The sequence below is a fragment of the Lepidothrix coronata genome, unplaced genomic scaffold (genome assembly GCF_001604755.1).
Source record: "Lepidothrix coronata isolate B3197 unplaced genomic scaffold, Lepidothrix_coronata-1.0 Scaffold165, whole genome shotgun sequence".
NCBI classification, from domain to species: domain Eukaryota; kingdom Metazoa; phylum Chordata; class Aves; order Passeriformes; family Pipridae; genus Lepidothrix; species Lepidothrix coronata.
This window is the reverse complement of record NW_016690345.1, coordinates 1,547,780-1,565,772: the sequence shown is the minus strand read 5'-3', so window position 1 is coordinate 1,565,772 and position 17,993 is coordinate 1,547,780. Positions and strand designations below refer to the sequence as shown.

The window sequence follows — 17,993 nt, the reverse complement described above, 5'->3', positions numbered from 1 at the left end:
AAAACTGAGAGCCCCTTCTTTAAAGTTCCCATCTCTTCAATGTTTGTTAGTCCACTGCTCTGTCATCTGGCTCCTCACATTTTACATGCCCCTCCTGGGGGATCAGGGCTTCTCTCTTCTCTTTAGTACAACAGCTGAAGAGAAGGAGCATTTCCACTGTCCTGCTGCTCTTTTTCCACCACCTCATCACCTCTGAGGTATTTGGCAGCTCCACACAAATGATGCAGTCACTGTCAGATATGAGAATGATGGTTTCCTAACAGACTAGTGTTCATTAATGCTTTAAAAAAAGACTTAAAAAAAGAAGGGCAGAATCCAGGCTACACAGAATTTAAGAAGGAGTAGCTGTCACAATCCAGGCATTTATTGCATTTTCAACTCATAAGAGAAGTGACAAAATAGAAATGTAAGAACAAGAGAATACAGATGTTTTAAGATGTCGCTTGGTTCACCACTAGAGGTAAAAGCAGGGTGGGTGGATGTGAGATGACACCCGTTATTAATGGGATTTTTGCCACTGAAAGAATATGGCAAGGTGCCTGTAGGGTGCTGCTTCATTAAACACCATTAGTCTTCCATTTCACAACTGAATGGGTGAACAATTGATGCCTTTGGGCTCCTCCAAAGTTTTGGGTTGTTTGAGGGTTTTCTTTTGCTGTTGTGGGGTTTTTTAATAACATCTCTATTCTAAAAGTGCAAAGCTCTCCCTTCATAGAGCAGGCATGTGTGTTCATCACAAAAGTTAGTACCGAAGAAATACTATGACAAGAGCACTTGGGATGTCAGCCAGATCAGAAATAAAATCTGTCTTAAAATTTGGTCTTGGCAGTTAGCATCAATGGTTCAGAGAGTCCCATGGTACCTAAAGGCACCACAGCCTCTGCCCAATCCTTTGCATGTACCAATAACAGCTCTCATCAAATTTTATATCCTTCCTGAAATGTTGCAGCATTAATTTAAGAAACCCCAGACTATCTCTTCACCCTCATTCTGTCTCCACACTCTAAGCTTCTTGGGGCCCATGTGCCAAGTGGGTGTCTGGTCCACGGACAGCATTTGCAGGTGCTGCCAGAGCTGAAAAAGCAGCAGAGAAGGTGGGAATGAAGGTGAAGGGGTCACTTAACCGGGAGAGGTAAAGCACTGCAACATTTCATTTTAAATGGATTCGATTTTAATGCCCACAATCATGGCATAAAATGTTAGACAGCAACACACAAAAGTCTCTGGGGAGTTCTCCACTTTTGAAGCCAGACACAAAGCTGAGAGAGAGCCTTTATGATACAGGGACAGCCACCCGAATTCACAACGTTGAACCAGAATTTACAAAATAATACTGATAATAGCCTGAAGGACTGAGGAGAACTTGGAAGCAATTCCAGGGCACATACATGCAGCCTTCTCCCATCAAATCTGCATGATGAAAAAGATGATTCTTCAGGGTTAAAAACCAAACAAAAAGCAGCTGCATCATGCCTGTCTGCTGTTGCAGACAGGGAATCATGGGGAATTTGTGTTTATCTGTCTTTAAAGAGCTCTGATCATACTCAACACTGTGACAGGCATCCATGGTGTCATCAGGTGGATCAAGCAGGAAAACATTTTATTTTTACAGTCATAAAATCTCCAATAATCAGCAATGGAAAGAGAAAGCTCCATGTCTTTCTGTGGGAGTTTGGGGTCAGACTCTAGTAGTCCAGCATGCGAATAGCTGGGAGTATGGATCCAAGGAAGGCATTTCTAAGAAGGAGAAGGCTTGCTTATGAAAAGAAGGAACAACTCCTATGTAGGATCACTTGTGTTTCTTTTCATCTTCTCTGCTATGGTGGTGTCTGGATCTACCCATCTAGTAAGAAATCAATATTTGATCCTATGTGGAAATATGGAGAAGACAGTGGAGAGACTAGGGAGAGGATGGCTTTCCAGTGAGCAGGCAAAAGTATTGGCTAGAAATTAATTTGTGTGAGCTGGAAAAGCAATTGGTGCAGATGCTACAAAATGCATGAAAAGATGGCTAGTCGGATGATCTGAGATCCCCTCTCTTTTGTGGTGCCAGAAGCAGCAAGCTTGCAGGTTGGAGAGAGTTCTTCTATGAAGTGTTTCCATTATCAAACTGTCTGTAGTGGAAGAGACTCCTGAAGTCCAATTTCCCAGAGTATTTGACAGCTTCAGCAAAAAGTTTTGTCACCTGCCAACACAAAGCAGAGGAGGACTGAGCATTGCAAAGCCTTCTGCAGAAGGCTGTGATAGAGCAGGCTCCACACTTCTACTCTGTCACCCTGAAATTACCCTGTGCAGGTCTAGTCCTTGAGTCCATCCAAATCAATACCAGTTGTGCACAGGTGCTGGCTACAGCCCTCTGGAACCTGCCTGTCCAGCTGGAGGGACACAGATGTGCTGGGCTTCCTTGGCAAGACAGCTCTGTCCCATGAGAGCTGTTGTTTCTCCATACAGCCCAAAGCTAAAGAGAACCAAGGTAGCTTTCCTCTCTCAAACTCAGAGATTATAACTCTGCCATCAAAACAGTTCCGTGAAATGCATCAAGCAGGTGCAGTAATAAATTTTGGATGGGGACCCCTGTTCTGGTTGTCAGTGTGTTTTGCTTGTAGGCAAAGAATGGGTCTTCAATTTTCCATTCCTTCTAATGATGTCTGACATCATCCAGTCTATGAACTTACAGTTTGGCATTCTCTCTGCTCTCCACTCACTCCGATCACAGCAGAAGATTTTGCACAGCTGGACACCAGTTCAAGTCACTGGGTTTCATGTCAGCACCCACCAATATCAGGGGGAGTTTGGCTGCTGTTGCTTAATGAGAGCCAGATGAGGCTCTTTGGTGACAGTGGAAGCCACTTGCAAAGGAAGGCAGGGTACTGCTGGCAGCAGGAGTCCCACTTTGCATTACCAAATCTCTCTTCCCCTATCAGTATGTGAAAGGGGTTTGTCAGAAGCTACAGACATGTAATGAGTAGCAACTGGGGACCACAACAGCACAGGCAGCAATTCCACTTCGATGACACTTTGGAACTGGATTGCCCCGAGGATCATTTAAGAAAGCCCAGCAACATCCTGCTGTAAGGTTTAAGGACCATACTGGAAAAACATCCCACTATAAAGTTGTTCCCATGCATAATTCAAACATGTTACAGGCAATCCTGTGTGAGAGGTTTGCTCTGAAGTGAAAATGATGCAGCCACAACTTCAGCTGCAGTACAGGACTCGGGATTTTCTTGTTTGGTTTTTTTTGTTTGTTTTGTTTTACTCAGAACAACCTTATTTTGTACAGTAGCAAAAAGAAAACACATTGAAACCAATGTGTTGTCATGATTTTCAGATACATTATTTGTCAGATAATGAGGGTACAGACATTCTAGAATCTATGGTCACAAGTGCTTGCAAGCTCTGAAGGCTCTTATGTCTAAGAGGAGAAGGAACAACATGGGAAGTACCTGGAAGTTAGTGAGAAGAGCAATCCCGCTATCAATAGCCATCCTCCGAATCACGTAATTATCATGGACAAACTTGGTGTTGCTGTTGGGCAGGTTAATCACCAGATCTATTTTCCCATCCCTCACCAGCCTGAAGAGAGAATTCACAAGAAAGTATCACAGTGTGTCTCGCCTAATAAAGACCTCTGATGAATAGCACAGGCATGGAGACAAACAACACTGAAAATTTTCATTTGAGTTTAGTCTTCACCCCAAGAAACAAGGGGTTAAGACACTAAGCTGCAACTCAGGAATTTGGGCTTTATTTCTGTTCCAATCAGCAATGCAAAGCAATATTCAGCCTTCATACAGCCCAGCACAACTCTGTTAAAGGCATGACTGACTGTTGTTAAAGGCTAAATATTCAGATTCCATGTATTCTTGCATGAAAGTGTAACATGGAGCAATACCTCCAAGCCATATTAAATAGGACTACTCAATGAGATGCTCATTAATCAAGCTGAAAACTCCCTGCTGGGGCAATTCCAGAAAGAATCAGATAAACCAAAACTTTTGGACTGAATCTAAGTCCCACTGATCTCAACAGGGCCAGCAATTTGCCCCTTGTATTTGTTGTGCTGGATGTTAACACAATTTTGACAAGGTGAGCATTACTCTTACCTCCTGATGGGAGGGAGGCTTGAACTCTGGCTTTCCTGCGATGGCCATGCCACAGGATTTGCTGGGATACCATTAGCATTGAGCCAGTATGAGGTTCCTTCTGTGGCATAAAGCTGTCAAGGAGAAAAAAAAAAAGGTTATTTACTGTGTGCTTCTTCATACCAGATCTTTTCACTTAACTCATGTGGTCTGACCTAACACACAGTCTTGGTTGTCAGAGCTGATTTTGGAGGGAATTTTTCATAACAAAGGTGTCTCTCCATACAGAGAGACACAAGTACAGAATGACTTTCCCAGATTTCTGTTATCTGGGATTTCCTGATGGATGATAGCCAACAAATGGGAGTAACACATCCAGAAGCAATGAAGTGACTTAGAAGAAACTAAATCCCTCTGACTTTCAATAGGGCTTAAGTTCAATCACTTATGATTTTTTTTGCCACTTCCTTTTTTTTTTTTCTTTTTTTCAGGCCTAGCACTAAGCTTTGAAAGGCAGAACTGTAAAAGCTCTCACCAGTCTTCTGTGGCTGTGTTGGTAGTTGCCTTTCTGTAGAGACATGGATGCCAAATGATGCAGAAGAGTTACAAGAGGGATATAAAAACACCACAGAGTTCGTATCTCTGCAGCTTGTGAATATCACTGAAAACCTTTTATAGTAGCCCTATAAAAATCTTCTCCATACAAAAAGTTTTCTCTTCCTTGTCTCCTGCCACACATGGCATCCTGTTGGCATTTTTGTTTCTTGGAGAACTTAGAGGAGTTTATAATGTCCATCCTGGCTGCAGGCTGATAGCAGAGCTGGAGTTGTTCCTGCCCTCACAAGTCCCATATAATTAAGTAATCATGAAAACTTTTAGTTGGGTGATACCTGCTGACTTCATGGATCACTCCGCTTAAAATTCCTGTTCTACATTGAAAATATCCTTTTTTCTCTGTCTCCAAAGAAACTCCAACTTGTTCCTGCAGCAGGCTGAGGACGTTTCAGATTTTGAAAGCTCTCTAGCTTTAAATAACTGAAACCACCTACCTTGAACCCTTCCTCATGCAATAGTTCTGCTATGCTGAGGAACCTGGGGCGGAAGGACTTCTGAAAAAGGAAATTTTTTAGATGCAGCATCAAAGCTAGGATTTAGAAACAGTGCTTTGCTGGGCAAAACGAAGATCCTCGAAACAGTGCTAAGAGGCAAATACATCTTTCTGTGCTGAGAGCATGTGTGGGGGTGCACAGAAATTTCTGCATGTGCTCATACAGAGCCATTCCCAAGACAAACATCTGGATCCTGAAGCCCAAGTCACTCCCAGCTATTTTGTTACAACACCAGGGTAAATTTTCTCATACTAAGTTTGACTGCAACTACAGAAGATTTACTACTGCATATTAAATATCTAGGCACTTGCCTTCTCAAATACACTAACTAGAGTCCCCTCTGCTCTTAATAAAATATTTTTTCAATCACTGCTCAAACATTTGGCTTTCTCTTGTGGTAGATAACATATATAGACAGGCTTTGGGCTGCTTTTGGATGCTCTGTTTGCACATTCCCATGGATAGGAGTCTGTGTATGTGTGAGTTCATGACTAACTGCCACAGGCATATGGAAATGGAAGACACAAAACCACTCAGGAGACTGGGACATTGTATTCCCAAAAGGACCTGAATGCCCAGATACATGGGGCACCTTTGAAAGGCTCTCTCACAACATAGACCCAGATCCACCACAATTGAGAAAGGTAAGACAACCTCCTGTAGATGTCTGCACTTGAACAAGCCATTTTAGAGGAAAAGGTGAGTGAAAATTTGATGTTAGCATAAGTATCCTTGGGATGTTGAAGGTACAGCAATGCAAAGATCAGATGCAACACATGCCCTTCTCACTGCTAAGGCAAGCCAAAGCTTGCTTTTAACCTTAGCATAGCTTGGCCATTGCAAGTAATATTACTGCAAGCTCCCTTGTCCCTGCTGGAGCTACTGATAGCTTAACCTCTATGGATGAGAGAGCAATATTCTGAAGGGTGAACAATTTTCTACGAAGAAAGGAAGTAAACAGGGTTTTTTTCCAAGCACTCTGGAAAGAACCTCATTCTGAAAGCCATCTCATTCTGCACATTAACTGGAAAATATAAATATACAATGTGACAGGGTTGGCAGCTTCCCAGTCAGAGAGAAGGGTTCTGCCTTCTGGTGAGGAGAGTTGGCTTTCACAATAGTATTATAAACTTCTATCAAACATGTACTGAACATTTGTGACATATAAAACAGCCTCTCCATGAAAAGAAATTACAGCTGTCAGCTTGCATTGGAGCAGCCTCAGATTTACAAGCTGGCTGAAATAACCTGTGTAAGAAACCATTAGTTACTAAAGGTGAAAAGTACAAGCAGATTTATTTAGTGGAAGATATTTATTGAAGGAGAATTGTATTCTTTTTCCTTTATCAAAAAAGTTCCATTTCTTATAACCCCTCTCATGTTTGCCAGCAAGCAAGTATTTGTAAAGGGCTACATCCTCAGTTCATTCAGTACAGCTACACCAGTTCTCACTGAGATCCATCACTATATGAAGCCATCTCATGTCCTGTGATAATCTTGAATTCTGCATCCAAATCCACTGTGGAGGACAGAAAAATTCTGGTACGTAAGGTACTAAGGCTGAAGGTTACCTTGAAACAACAGACTTGGAGGGCTGGGATTTAAGACTAAAATACTTTATCAATGCTTTCCGCATCTCGTGGTCACCAGCACAGATGTAAGACAGATGCACTCCATCCCGGAGATATCACTGAATAGCCCAATCAGGAAAGAAAAAAAAAAATAGCTTTTCAACTCCTCTTGCATAAAATATAAATTATTTAATGACAGACTCAGGGTTTCAGCATCATAGATTTCTCCAGATTGTGAAAAGAAAAGAGGTCAGATTATCAGCTTGCATAAACCAGCAGAGATCCATTTGCCTAACAAGGAAGCCGTACTCAGTCTACCCTGGAAGAGCATCAGGCCTCTAAAATCCCAGGGGTCTTCAACCTGTGCAGTGTCAGAGAGTGCTCACAGCTGAAGGACAACCCAGCAGGCTTGTGGTCCCAGCTGACTGCACAACCTGCCTTGTGCTGTCCCTCAGATGTCAAGAAACACTCACCTGTCTGACCTGGAGGATGATTTCTTGGTTACTCCCACCTTTGCATTGCCACTGGAACTGCAATCTGTACATGCACCAGCCTGGAAGCCCCTCAGCAAGGCTGGGCTCATTACCTGGGCACACTGGGACCAGTTTGGACTGCAGATCACAGCACAGCCATTTGCCTCTTGATTTGCAAAACACCACAGAGTGAAACATTTGCAAGAAAATCGAGTTCTCCCTTTCTATTCCTGTTAACTACATCCCTTTGACTTCCACCTTCAGCGTTCTCTCACCTCACCATGATTAATAGCAATGGCATAAAGGTGAAGCACACCAAATAACCAAAATATGAGCCTAGTTACTTTTGAGGGAAGTAGAATACAAGACAATGTGGCTTCTTATTTCTCTTTCTGCAAGGGCTAAAGAGCAAGCTGCTAGTCATGAAGCAATGAAGCCTCTGAAAGTGCTTTGAGTTCACTACCCACTGCAGAAGAACCACAGCACCTTCCTCAGACAACCGAGGGGACTTGTGTACGTGCTCCTGACAAGCATCAACCCCCAGAGCACCAGAACAGCTTGGAGAAACCATCCCACGGTGTTCTGGTGTTCACAGCCTGCCTGATGCCTCCTCATTCCTTATGTCTCTCGTTTCTGCAGTGAGGGACTCCCCCTTCCTCCAGCTAAATACACAGGGAAGACCACCTATAGTCTATATGTCAGGTCTAAGTCAGCATTTCAACCTTCTCTTCTCACAGGGTTTTATTTCCCCTGTGTTTCAAAGCAGACCACTGAAAAGTAGGTAGGTGACAAACTACAGAGTGGGGAGGAACAAATACCTGGTTCTCAGCAGCAACTTTATACTTTTTGATTTGGAATTTAATTATATAAGAAATATGCTGAGATGCAGAGAGACCTTTAAGCGATTGATCTGTTATTTTCAAGTTTCTTTCGCAAGAAAATGAATGGTAAAACCACTCATTAAAAAAAGACAGAATCTTGTTACTTTTAAAAGGTTTGTGGAGTTGAGCTTTTGGCTTTATCTCTTCTTTTTCCCTTCTTTTTTTTCTTAACACCTTTGTGCAAAGAACATTTGGCTCAGTTTAACAGCTACTGACACAAAACTTACATAAATGCTTTCTATAGCTAAAATTACTTTTTGCTGCCTGTTCCCCTTTAGCTGCTATCAGGAAAATAGGCTTATATTTTAACCATTTTCTTCTCCTGGCTTTGCTTTTCTCCTTTTTAAAATGCTGTTTTTTAAATATGCAGGTGATTAGATATACAGTAGACACACGATATCAACTGCCCAGAGTTTCATGCTTAATTTTAAATTTTATCTAGGTAGCAAGCAAAGACTTTTCTGCTAATTAAAGGTAACGAAGCAACAGCTTCCATCCACAGATGTGTGTATATGTGTACACTTATGGACTCAGTGGTAATCTGTGTTAGCAGAAATCGTGTTCCTTTCTGGCTACTTTTCACACACTTCCTTCATATCCTCTGCTGGCACAAACAGGCAAAGATGTTTTTCACACCCCAGTTGTCTGACAGGAAAATTCGTCTACTGTGTGTTTTTGTTTTACCAGCTTTATGCAAATCACGTTGGGGATGAGCTTATTACAAACAGAATGTGGAAATGGCAGGAGGGGATCAGCTGGTTTTATGGGGCCCAAGAATGTTCTAGTTGCAGTGGAAGTGTCTGAATTCTTGAGGAACATACATATATCCCAAAGTTTGCAAGTGTTTCTGACTTCAGCCCCTCCTGCATTCGATAGCTATTCCTTGATAAAGAACCAAGGCTTTTTGCTTTTCTGCCTAGCCCCCTGTTTGTCCTGAAACACACATCCTCCTTACTGATCCAAGCCTTTCCATGGGGCAGGGCTGTTCCTAATGCAAACCCACCAGGAACTCCCTCACGTACCAGCTCTTTCCAAAAGCCATTGCACTGGACAACGTTCCCATAATGACATCATTTAAAGTTTCTGCCACATAGAGCAACTTTCAGGGTGGTGACAGCAAGACATGAAACCCTGAAGTCCAAGCTCTAGTCTGGCATAGAGCCACTGGACATGCAGAGTATGTGTCTGAAAGGCAGTCCCTAAGAGGAGAGAGCTCTGGCATGGTGTAGAAAACAGAAACATCGCTACACAAATATAGTGTTGGCTCTTCCTTTCTGAGCTACTCCTCAGAGACAGGAGCTGTAGGGTAGGGAACAATATTGGCTGTGCACCATCATCAAAAAGGGCAAGGAATAATGGCAGAAGTGGGCTGCAGGGTGAAGACTGTTGTCCTTTAACCCCTGACCCCTCTGTACTTGATTATATTCCCATCGTGACTCCAACAAGGAGAGGAATCTGCCACACCTGTCGAGGCCTCATGGCCCGACAGCCATGAGTTACATCAATGAAGCCCACAACACCCCAAAACCATCACATTTTCTGCACTGTCAATGATGCTACAGCTCTGCCTCCAATGAAACATGCACCCCAGGGGAAAGCTTAGCAGGTCCAGCTTTGCAGCCTCACTGTCTGGGGGATTGGAGGGAAACTGGTTTCAAAAGGGCAAGAGGAAAGGCACAGAGGTAGAGAGTTTATATGATTATATGATGAAAGTTTATACGATTATATGGTGAAAGTAACATTGCCAGGACTCCCATCTGGGAAGGGGCATAGAGTGAGCTCTATGGGTTCTGTGGGTTCCAGCTGGGATGTTTCTCTGAACTGCCTGTCTACAGGTTTTGTTCCACAGAAAGGTGGCTTTTAGCTCTCTGATCTCAGGCCTCTGCTTCCAGCAATCCCCGGGGGTTTCCCCCACCAAACTTCTGCAGCTCCCAGTAGAAACTATTAGGAGACAGAGGTAAAACCCATCAGGCCAGCCATATTGAATCCAATAAAGATCTCTCCATACCTTTGTTCCTCATTGTCTTACTGTACTTCAGGATGAATTGCAGAAAAATACATTTAAGCCATAAAGCCACATGAATGAAAACAAGGCAAGACTTACTGAGTTTCTCTGTGTCAGTCCTTTCTCAGCTTTGATTTTTAGGACTCACCTGGATTCCAATCAAAATTCCTTCCTTAGGAAATGTAAACCCTGTGGCAAGCATAGCCTTCTGGAAAGCAGAATACACATTCTCCCCGAAGCATGCGACCTGGGGAAAGGCACAACGAAGGCAACGTGAGGGGAAAAAACAAAAACAATCCCAAAAAACATTGCTTTAAAAAGAAACAGGAATGAAATTTTTAAACAGGCTTTTTTGATTCTGCTTAAAGAAGTCAGACTGCATTTGCATGGAGCCTGAAGGCATGGGGAGAGTGGGAATAAATCAGAAAATCATTGTAGACAAATCTCATCATTTTAATGAAGCAATAACGAAGGAATAAGCAACACTTTAGTTTCAAACAGCACACTGAGGAGTAACAACAACTGATTCTGCTGAGCTATTGGAATGCTGTACACAGCCTCTGCTCTAATGTTTGGGAGTGCACTGCAAATTGTTTAACATTATATAAGGCTTAAACACCAGCGAGGGTTCTGCACACGGGCAAGTTCCTCTGTGTGGCTACACACCAGGGCAAGGCAGTGCTTGTGCTCTCCTGTGCTCCTGGCATTTCTTGGGAAGGAAAACCATAATGCTTTTCCATTAAAAGTCCACAGATACACAAAATTCAAGTAAAATTTGAGTATTTACTTAGAAAAAACCCAAAGCAATCATGCCAATTCATAATAATTTATTTTATATTAAAAAATTCTGAGGAAGAAACCAGTAAGAATCATTTAGCAGTTCTCCAGCATTCAGAACTGGCTGTGGAGCTCAGTTGCTTACAGATTGTCCTACGGCAACAATCCTCTGAAAGAGCTAAACCATATTCCTTGCCAAAATTTGGAATTCTGGTGACAAAAACAGGAAAGCATGAGATTTTGTGAAAGTTAAAAAAGGCAGAAAAACCCCCACAACCAAAAAATCAATCAACCCTCACTTTTCCTGGCCAGCTCCACGCTTGTTGAAAAACAGTCAGAAGCAGAAACTGTCACAGATTTTTCTCTTTGAAGCAAAAAATCCATTGACATATACAGATTGGATAAAGGGGCTGATTGAGAATAGCTTTCCCATTTTCCTCTTATGGTCCTTCCCATTCCAGAGTTAGCCCTCACATTCATGGCCTCACTATTACCATGGCGAGGACAAACCAGTATCTCATGAAAGAAGAACAAATGATGATTTCCCAGATCTTCTGAAGTAAAAAAAGAACAACTAAACAAACAAAAATCCCACACGGGAAGGGATAAAAAAAAAGTCATGATAACTGATATCCCAGCTTTCCTTTAAAAACTCATCCTTGAGTGTTCACACTGCTCTACAGTGTATTTGTATCCTGCATATATCCTGGACTTCTTAGGGTGATGGACAACCCCACGTCTTGTAGGCTTGGAAAAGGGGGTTCCAGCCTGCCAGGAGAGGTTTTTCATTATGGTCAAAACAGCCACAATACTCAAAGAGACAGATGTAACGAATTCAAGCCAAGATCAAGCCACGTGTGTGAAAAACTGCTTTGAGGAATAATTGAGCATCTTACCCAAAGCAAGCTATTATCCTTACTTCACTCATAAGAAAGACTTTTGTAACTGTCACACTTTATGGCATTTGTGAATACGGATCTTTCCAACTCATAAAAGTTAATAATCCCTCCTTTATGACCACGGTAATCTCTAACCCTGTATAGATCTGGGGTTTTTTTTTTGGGGGGGGAGGAGAGGTTGTGTATTCAGTTGTGTTCTGAAAATGAGGAAGTCACAGAAGCCACTTGACTTTTTTCTGCCCATTAACTACACTGAAAAGAAATCTTCTGCAATGCTGATTTCCCATACATTATGAAGAGTAAAATAAAGTAATTCTGGAGAGATGTAGGAGACCTAAGGCTGTTCTTTGCTTGCATCTGGGTAGAATGCTTTTTTGTACCACAGTGGTAAATATTTCCTAATAAAAACAGCTCCTATAGACCCAGCCAAGCCCACATCCAATAAAGCAGCTCAGACTCTGCCACCTGCCTAGCTGTGGGAGTGCAGCATTAAGCCTAATCTAATTGCCTCTGTATTTAATCACTTCCCAGAATAAGTTCTGGACCAGAATAGGTTTTTGCTACTGCAACTCTTTCTAGAAGTAACAGAGAAAGTAAGTTTAGAGATTGCTTGAGTGTATCTAAAGAAGCCCTTGAGAGCTCAGCAAAACTCATAAAGAAACCTCTTTGTTCTACATGAGTAAATGTCTCTCCAGGTGATATAGATGGAATCCTGTAGCCCAAGGGTGAGGGTGATGAGCCCAGGCAGAAGATGAACAGCCCTGTGCCCTTACAGTGTGCCATGTGTACACTGAGAGACGTCTCAGAAGCGCCTCACAGCCCAGCTACAGCAAGAGTGGGTAAAGCTGCCCAGTCTCTTCATCCTACCAACAGTCATTAATGCAGCCACCACATTTTATTCACTCTTTCTCACTTTTTGCACCTTGGGACATGCCTTGATAGTTACTAGGCAACAAGAAAACACCACACGTATTTTCTGCCCTTAATTAACTGTTCCAAGACCAACCGCTCACGACCTGGAGTCTCGACATCACTGTTCTAGCACGTGTTCACGGGGGGATTGGAAGCTGTAAGGACTTGTCTGTCCAGAAGCAGACCATTCATAAAACAGACTGATGCAGGGAGAACCTCCCAGAACCCGACAGCTCTCAGATAAACTCATTGCAGGCTGTCACACCAACTAGGTCCAACTCAGGGAGCTGACATGCAGGTAAAGAGGGACATCCAGTGGCTGAATAAGCTGGGTTTTCCAAGACATTGTTTTTTACAGCTAAGAAAGATGTTTTCAATTTTCTGAAGAAGCTACAGATTCCATCATGATTCAGGCAGTAATAAGATCACTTTCTAAGATTCATGATGTTTAAAGTCAACTTGGTTTAAAAAAAAAAAAAAAGGGATACCTCCCCAGTAGAGGCCATTTCACATCGGAGAACAGGGTCAGCATCTCTCAGCCGGGACCAGGAGAACACTGGGGCCTGGTGAAACAAAGAGGAAGGAGGGGGAAAAAATAAATTAATGGATCATTTAAAAAATATAAAAATTCCAGCTATGCTTGGAAGTGACAAAAAGAGACATTAATTTATCCAAAAAAAGTAGTGGTCAAGGCTGATAAGCAAAGGAGTACTTGGCAAATTAGTCCCCTCAGCACCCTAATGATGGACTGGAACAAATAAACATGTGTTTCACCAATAAATCAATTATCTAACTTCTGCAGTCCTGCTCACATTCCAGTGGTAGATTTTCAGTCAGTGGTAGCCCACTATCAGTCTCATTTTAAGGACACATTTTAAAATAGAAAGGCTAGGAAGCATCTAACTCATGGAACAAGGAGAGATGCTAAATGAATCCAGTGGGTTTTTCTGAGAAAACTGTTCTCTTTGAAATTTTTCATTCACAAAAATAAAACTATTCCACAAGAAAACACTCTTTTGGTGTAAACCAGATGAAACTTCCTAAATTATTTTCATATTTTTCTTCTCCTCCCCAGAATACATACTCATAATCTTTTGTATGAAAATATTAAACCCCTTGATCATTGTTATTATCTGAGGGCTTAGGTCACTGCAGTCTCTGAGTTCTCTTGTCTAATTTGATCTTAAAATAACAAACAAGGAGGGAGGAAAAGAAACTCTGTTAATAACCAAAGACTACACGTGACAAACAAGGAACAAACTTCCTGCTATGGAATCCTTTTCTATAGGGTTTCTTCACATCTGAAATGCCATCTTCATGGCATTCTCATGAAGACAGGATCCTTGCTGCTTAAGAAAGAATCTATTTTTAAATCCACGGACGTAATTCCGTTCCTGGAAGTCTCCAACGGTAACGCTGCAGACGGGACAGATGCTGCTTCATGACACCTAACAGTGACCAGCTAAAATGCAACAGCACAAATTCACAAGGTTTCTCAAAAAACGTCCCCTATCTTTGTGTCTTTTAGATCAGTTTTGTTTCTACTGTAAGTACAGAGAAAATTTTTACAGTGGCCAACTCCAGAGTCTCAAACTGGAATATGGTAGCCAAGGTGGATTATTTTAAAATAATATTGTCTTGAATGGTAACAAACAGCAAAGTCTTCTCTGCTAGCTCCCTAACTTTTGTCTGCCATGAACATAAAAATGCATCAGCAGGAGCAAACTCTGGTTCTAAATCCTATTTAAAACTTAGTCAGTCATGCTCTGTCCAGGATTTAATCTTGGTCAGGCCATGATACTTGCATCAGTCTACAAGCAAACATGTTAAGACAGTCTTGCAGTCACTAAAGCTGAAAGAGTGGGACTCAAATCCACAAAGGAGCAGCTATGTTGTGAAAGAGGAAGAGAATTTCATATTCTCTTTTCAGAGCATTTAAGACCTGCTGGAGAAACAAGATCCTGTGTCTATGCAAATATTCCTAGCAGTAAATCGTGAGAGAATAGAAAACATGATGCACAAATAATAACAAAGAGGTTAAACTGGAATATTTTTCAAAGTTTAGCACTTCCAAAGGCATTAGCAAGTTTTTATATTTGACAGATTCACACAGAACACAAAGAGTATAAAAGGCTTTGTGGGAAGTTCTGAAGAATACAGTTGGTTTTTCCACTCTGTAGCCAGCATTCCCAGGAGAGAAAAAAACTCCTGACAGTTTAGTTAACAACGGTGTAGAAGACCTAGGTCTAAATAACAGAAATTTATAAAAATAAATAAGATTCACAAAAGCAAAAAAAAATAAAAATCTCAAGTTCAAATTTCAGAGAGTGCCTATCTGTGGCATCACAATAAAATGTAAAGCCACTTCTAGACTAGTTGCCAATAACCTGGCCTGGCTTGGGCCACAGATTTGGCTTGCATGTTAAAAAGTCTGAACATTTTATTAGTAGGAAGATGTTAGGTGTTTTCTGCTTCCTTGGTTTTCACTTGATATGGAAGCTATTAAAGCTTGAAAGTTTCAGTATAAAAAATTCTCATTATCCCTTGGATTTTCTGCAATACTGTTCTAGATTTTTATGATTAGGAACTTCGATTAATTTTTTTTCTTCTACTAAGCATTCAAAAATACCAACAGTATACTTTAGTACCTTGTGTGCTAAATAAGCTTAGTAACTACGAAGAGTAAAACCTTGGCCTTACTGAAATAAAAGGATCCAAGACTTTCACATGTATTTTAACTGGTAGTGTATAAAGAGGGGATTACATGTCCCCAGTCCCGATGATGAAATCTGGGGGCACTCACAACACAAGGTTGTACAAGTCCACACACATGTTAGATAGTATTACAAAACAGCCTGAACTTCAGCGTTCAATTCTGCAAGAGGAAATTTATTATGCAGTTCATAAAAATGATTCAGAGTAGCTCAGAATTAAAAAATAAAGGACGATTGATTTTGGTAATAATCACTGGACAATTTTTCTTTGATTTTTCTCCAAAATTTCCAAATATACAAATACAATTTTCCAATTATCCTGACAGTAACTACAAAAGGTCAGTTTGACCTTTGGCCAAGGACTCAGTTGTTCTCTCTGGGCATTGAAGTACTAATTGTCTAATAAAGTGCTACATGCTGGATCTGTCGTGGGGTTTTTTTGGTGTTCTTTTGGAAAGCATACCTTAATCCCAACATATTTGGATGGAATAATAGGATGTTCCAACGTGGGGAGGGACGACTCATCAACTTCTTTTCCTATCATCACTTTAGTGGCCACATCAATGAAGTCCACGCCCAGAGTCTTCGATACAAAGGGGAAGGAACGTGAAGCCCGCAAGTTGCACTCTATCACCTGATGGGGTTGAAAAAGAGAAATAGCAGGGTCAGGCACAGACTGCAGTGAAGAAACAGAGTGATTCATATGTCTGGAAATCAGTCCTTAGTCCTCTTGGCAGAGATGATCTTCAGATCGTCAAATAAGAGAGACAGAAATTGTGTTCAATATTAAAACAGCGATGAGGGATGGGGAGTGGCCAGCCTGAGGTACAAGTAGCCTGATGTTCTTCCACTGAGGATCCTCTCTACTGTTTGAATATTAGAACTGAGGGCGAGCTAGAGTTGACTCAGAAAAGGTGCTGTACTGTACCCTAAGTTAATGTGCAAAGAGGCATGGAAACTTATGCACAGGCATTAGGTACAACCTCTAGAAGCCCAACCTGTTCTTTTTTCACGGTAGTGAAAAAATCTGAAAGGCTGGACTATCCTTACTGACTTCCCTCATCCACAGTGGAAGTCATTTAGTGACCCAAGAAAGCAACAAAGAAGTTCTGCATCCTGCTGAGAAGCCACCTTGGAGTTCATCAGCAGAAGAGTCCTCGATGTAAGTGAGGATGAGGGGGAGTGAAGGGGAGCAGGAATAGGTAAGTTAAGGTAGAATGGAAAAGGGGGGGCTATGCAGAGAAAAGACAAGCACAACTGAGGGAAAGCAAGGAACGGAAAACTCCAGTCTGTCCCTCTCTGGAGTTTCTGAATAACCATGTGTGAAACACAAAAAAGGTGAACAACAGTAAGTACTTTTCACTCAACTAACAGCCCAAACCAGATCTTTTACCAATAATGCATCTCTTCCGGTCTACATCAGGTTTTCTCCTCAGTCACTATTTCCTCAGTCATACTCTGCTCTCATTCCTCTGACCTCCTTTCATTAGCAACAGAAAGCCATCTGTTACCCAAAAAGAGTGAAACATCCACTGTACGTCTGTTACCAATAGCTACTAGGACTATTCAGATAACCATCTTAATGGCTTATATTAAAGGTTTAAACATTTACATTGTCTTGCTTTCTTTCCAATCCCTTTGGAAGGCTTAATTTAACACCCAAATAGCTAAAGATGAGAGAGGATATCAGAGATCTAAAAGCCATGATATTCAGTTTATAGGATGAGGCACAGGTTTCAGTGCTGTCCATCCTATTCCAAACTGATAATTTTGGGAAGGACCACAGCCCACAGCAAAACAAAGCTAGTGCTGACAGACAGGCAACAAGATTCAGTTAACCCTGAATGAAAAGGCAGAGGAGGATGCTCTCTCCCACAGAGACAGGGAGAGCTGTGAGATCAGGGGTGGCACAGGTGAGCCCACATGATCAGACAAGGCAGGTTAGTTGTCACAGCTACTACTGCCACAGAGTTTCCACAGCAGGGATGCAAGAACCATGCACCTTAGGGGAGCCTGAATTCCTGCCACAAGAGTCACAAGAGCTCTTACCAGCACATCGTTACCTCGCACCAAGAACTGGACGTTGAACGGACCAGAGATGGCAAAGGCATTTGCAATTTTTTTTGTAGCAGATTTTACCTATAAAACACGAATAAATAAAGTGTAAGTGTGTGTATATAAAATAAATAATTAAGTCCCACAAAATAGATGGCATCATGGCAATAAATCACCTCACATACGGATTCCTTTAAATGTCATTGCTCCCTGCCCTATTTTTTTTCTCTAAACACTCATTTTGCCAACAGCATTATCTTTCAGAAGCAAACATGTTTAATGTTCCCAGTAACCTAGAGCCTGAAGTGCCTTTTGAGGGCAGAGGTAACAATCAGTTGTGTGTGTGTGTGTGTGTGTGTGTGTGTGTGTGTGTGAAAAAGCAGCGGGGAGGAGAGAGAATCAAAGCTTTGCACTGTAGCAATTCCTACACTGCACACTGGAGCCTTTATACCTTTCTTGGTGAAACAATTAATAATGTTTCGGCATTTGAGAATAACTACTCAAATTTGTAA

General features: G+C 41.7%; 1 protein-coding gene across 18 annotated transcripts in view; it reads right to left on the bottom strand.

Moving 5' to 3' along the window:
- Positions 1-17,993, bottom strand: part of CPS1 (carbamoyl-phosphate synthase 1) — a 326,177-nt gene that overhangs the window by 164,343 nt on the left and 143,841 nt on the right. For 10 of the 18 annotated variants that reach the window (XR_001877123.1, XR_001877125.1, XR_001877126.1 and 7 more), the window contains exons 34-40: positions 17,476-17,565; positions 15,890-16,060; positions 13,201-13,275; positions 10,273-10,371; positions 5,135-5,194; positions 4,107-4,219; positions 3,447-3,576 (exon numbers count right to left, since the gene is read on the bottom strand). Coding sequence is in view for 8 of the 18 variants with exons in the window: in XM_017829484.1 (XP_017684973.1) it covers positions 2,087-2,185; positions 3,447-3,576; positions 4,107-4,219; positions 5,135-5,194; positions 10,273-10,371; positions 13,201-13,275; positions 15,890-16,060; positions 17,476-17,565 (837 nt within the window). In the remaining 10 variants the exon portion in view is untranslated. Of the gene's footprint in view, positions 1-361; positions 2,186-3,446; positions 3,577-4,106; positions 4,220-5,134; positions 5,195-10,272; positions 10,372-13,200; positions 13,276-15,889; positions 16,061-17,475; positions 17,566-17,993 lie in introns of those variants that run through there. The other 8 variants (XM_017829484.1, XM_017829490.1, XM_017829483.1 and 5 more) reach the window with 2 other exon arrangements.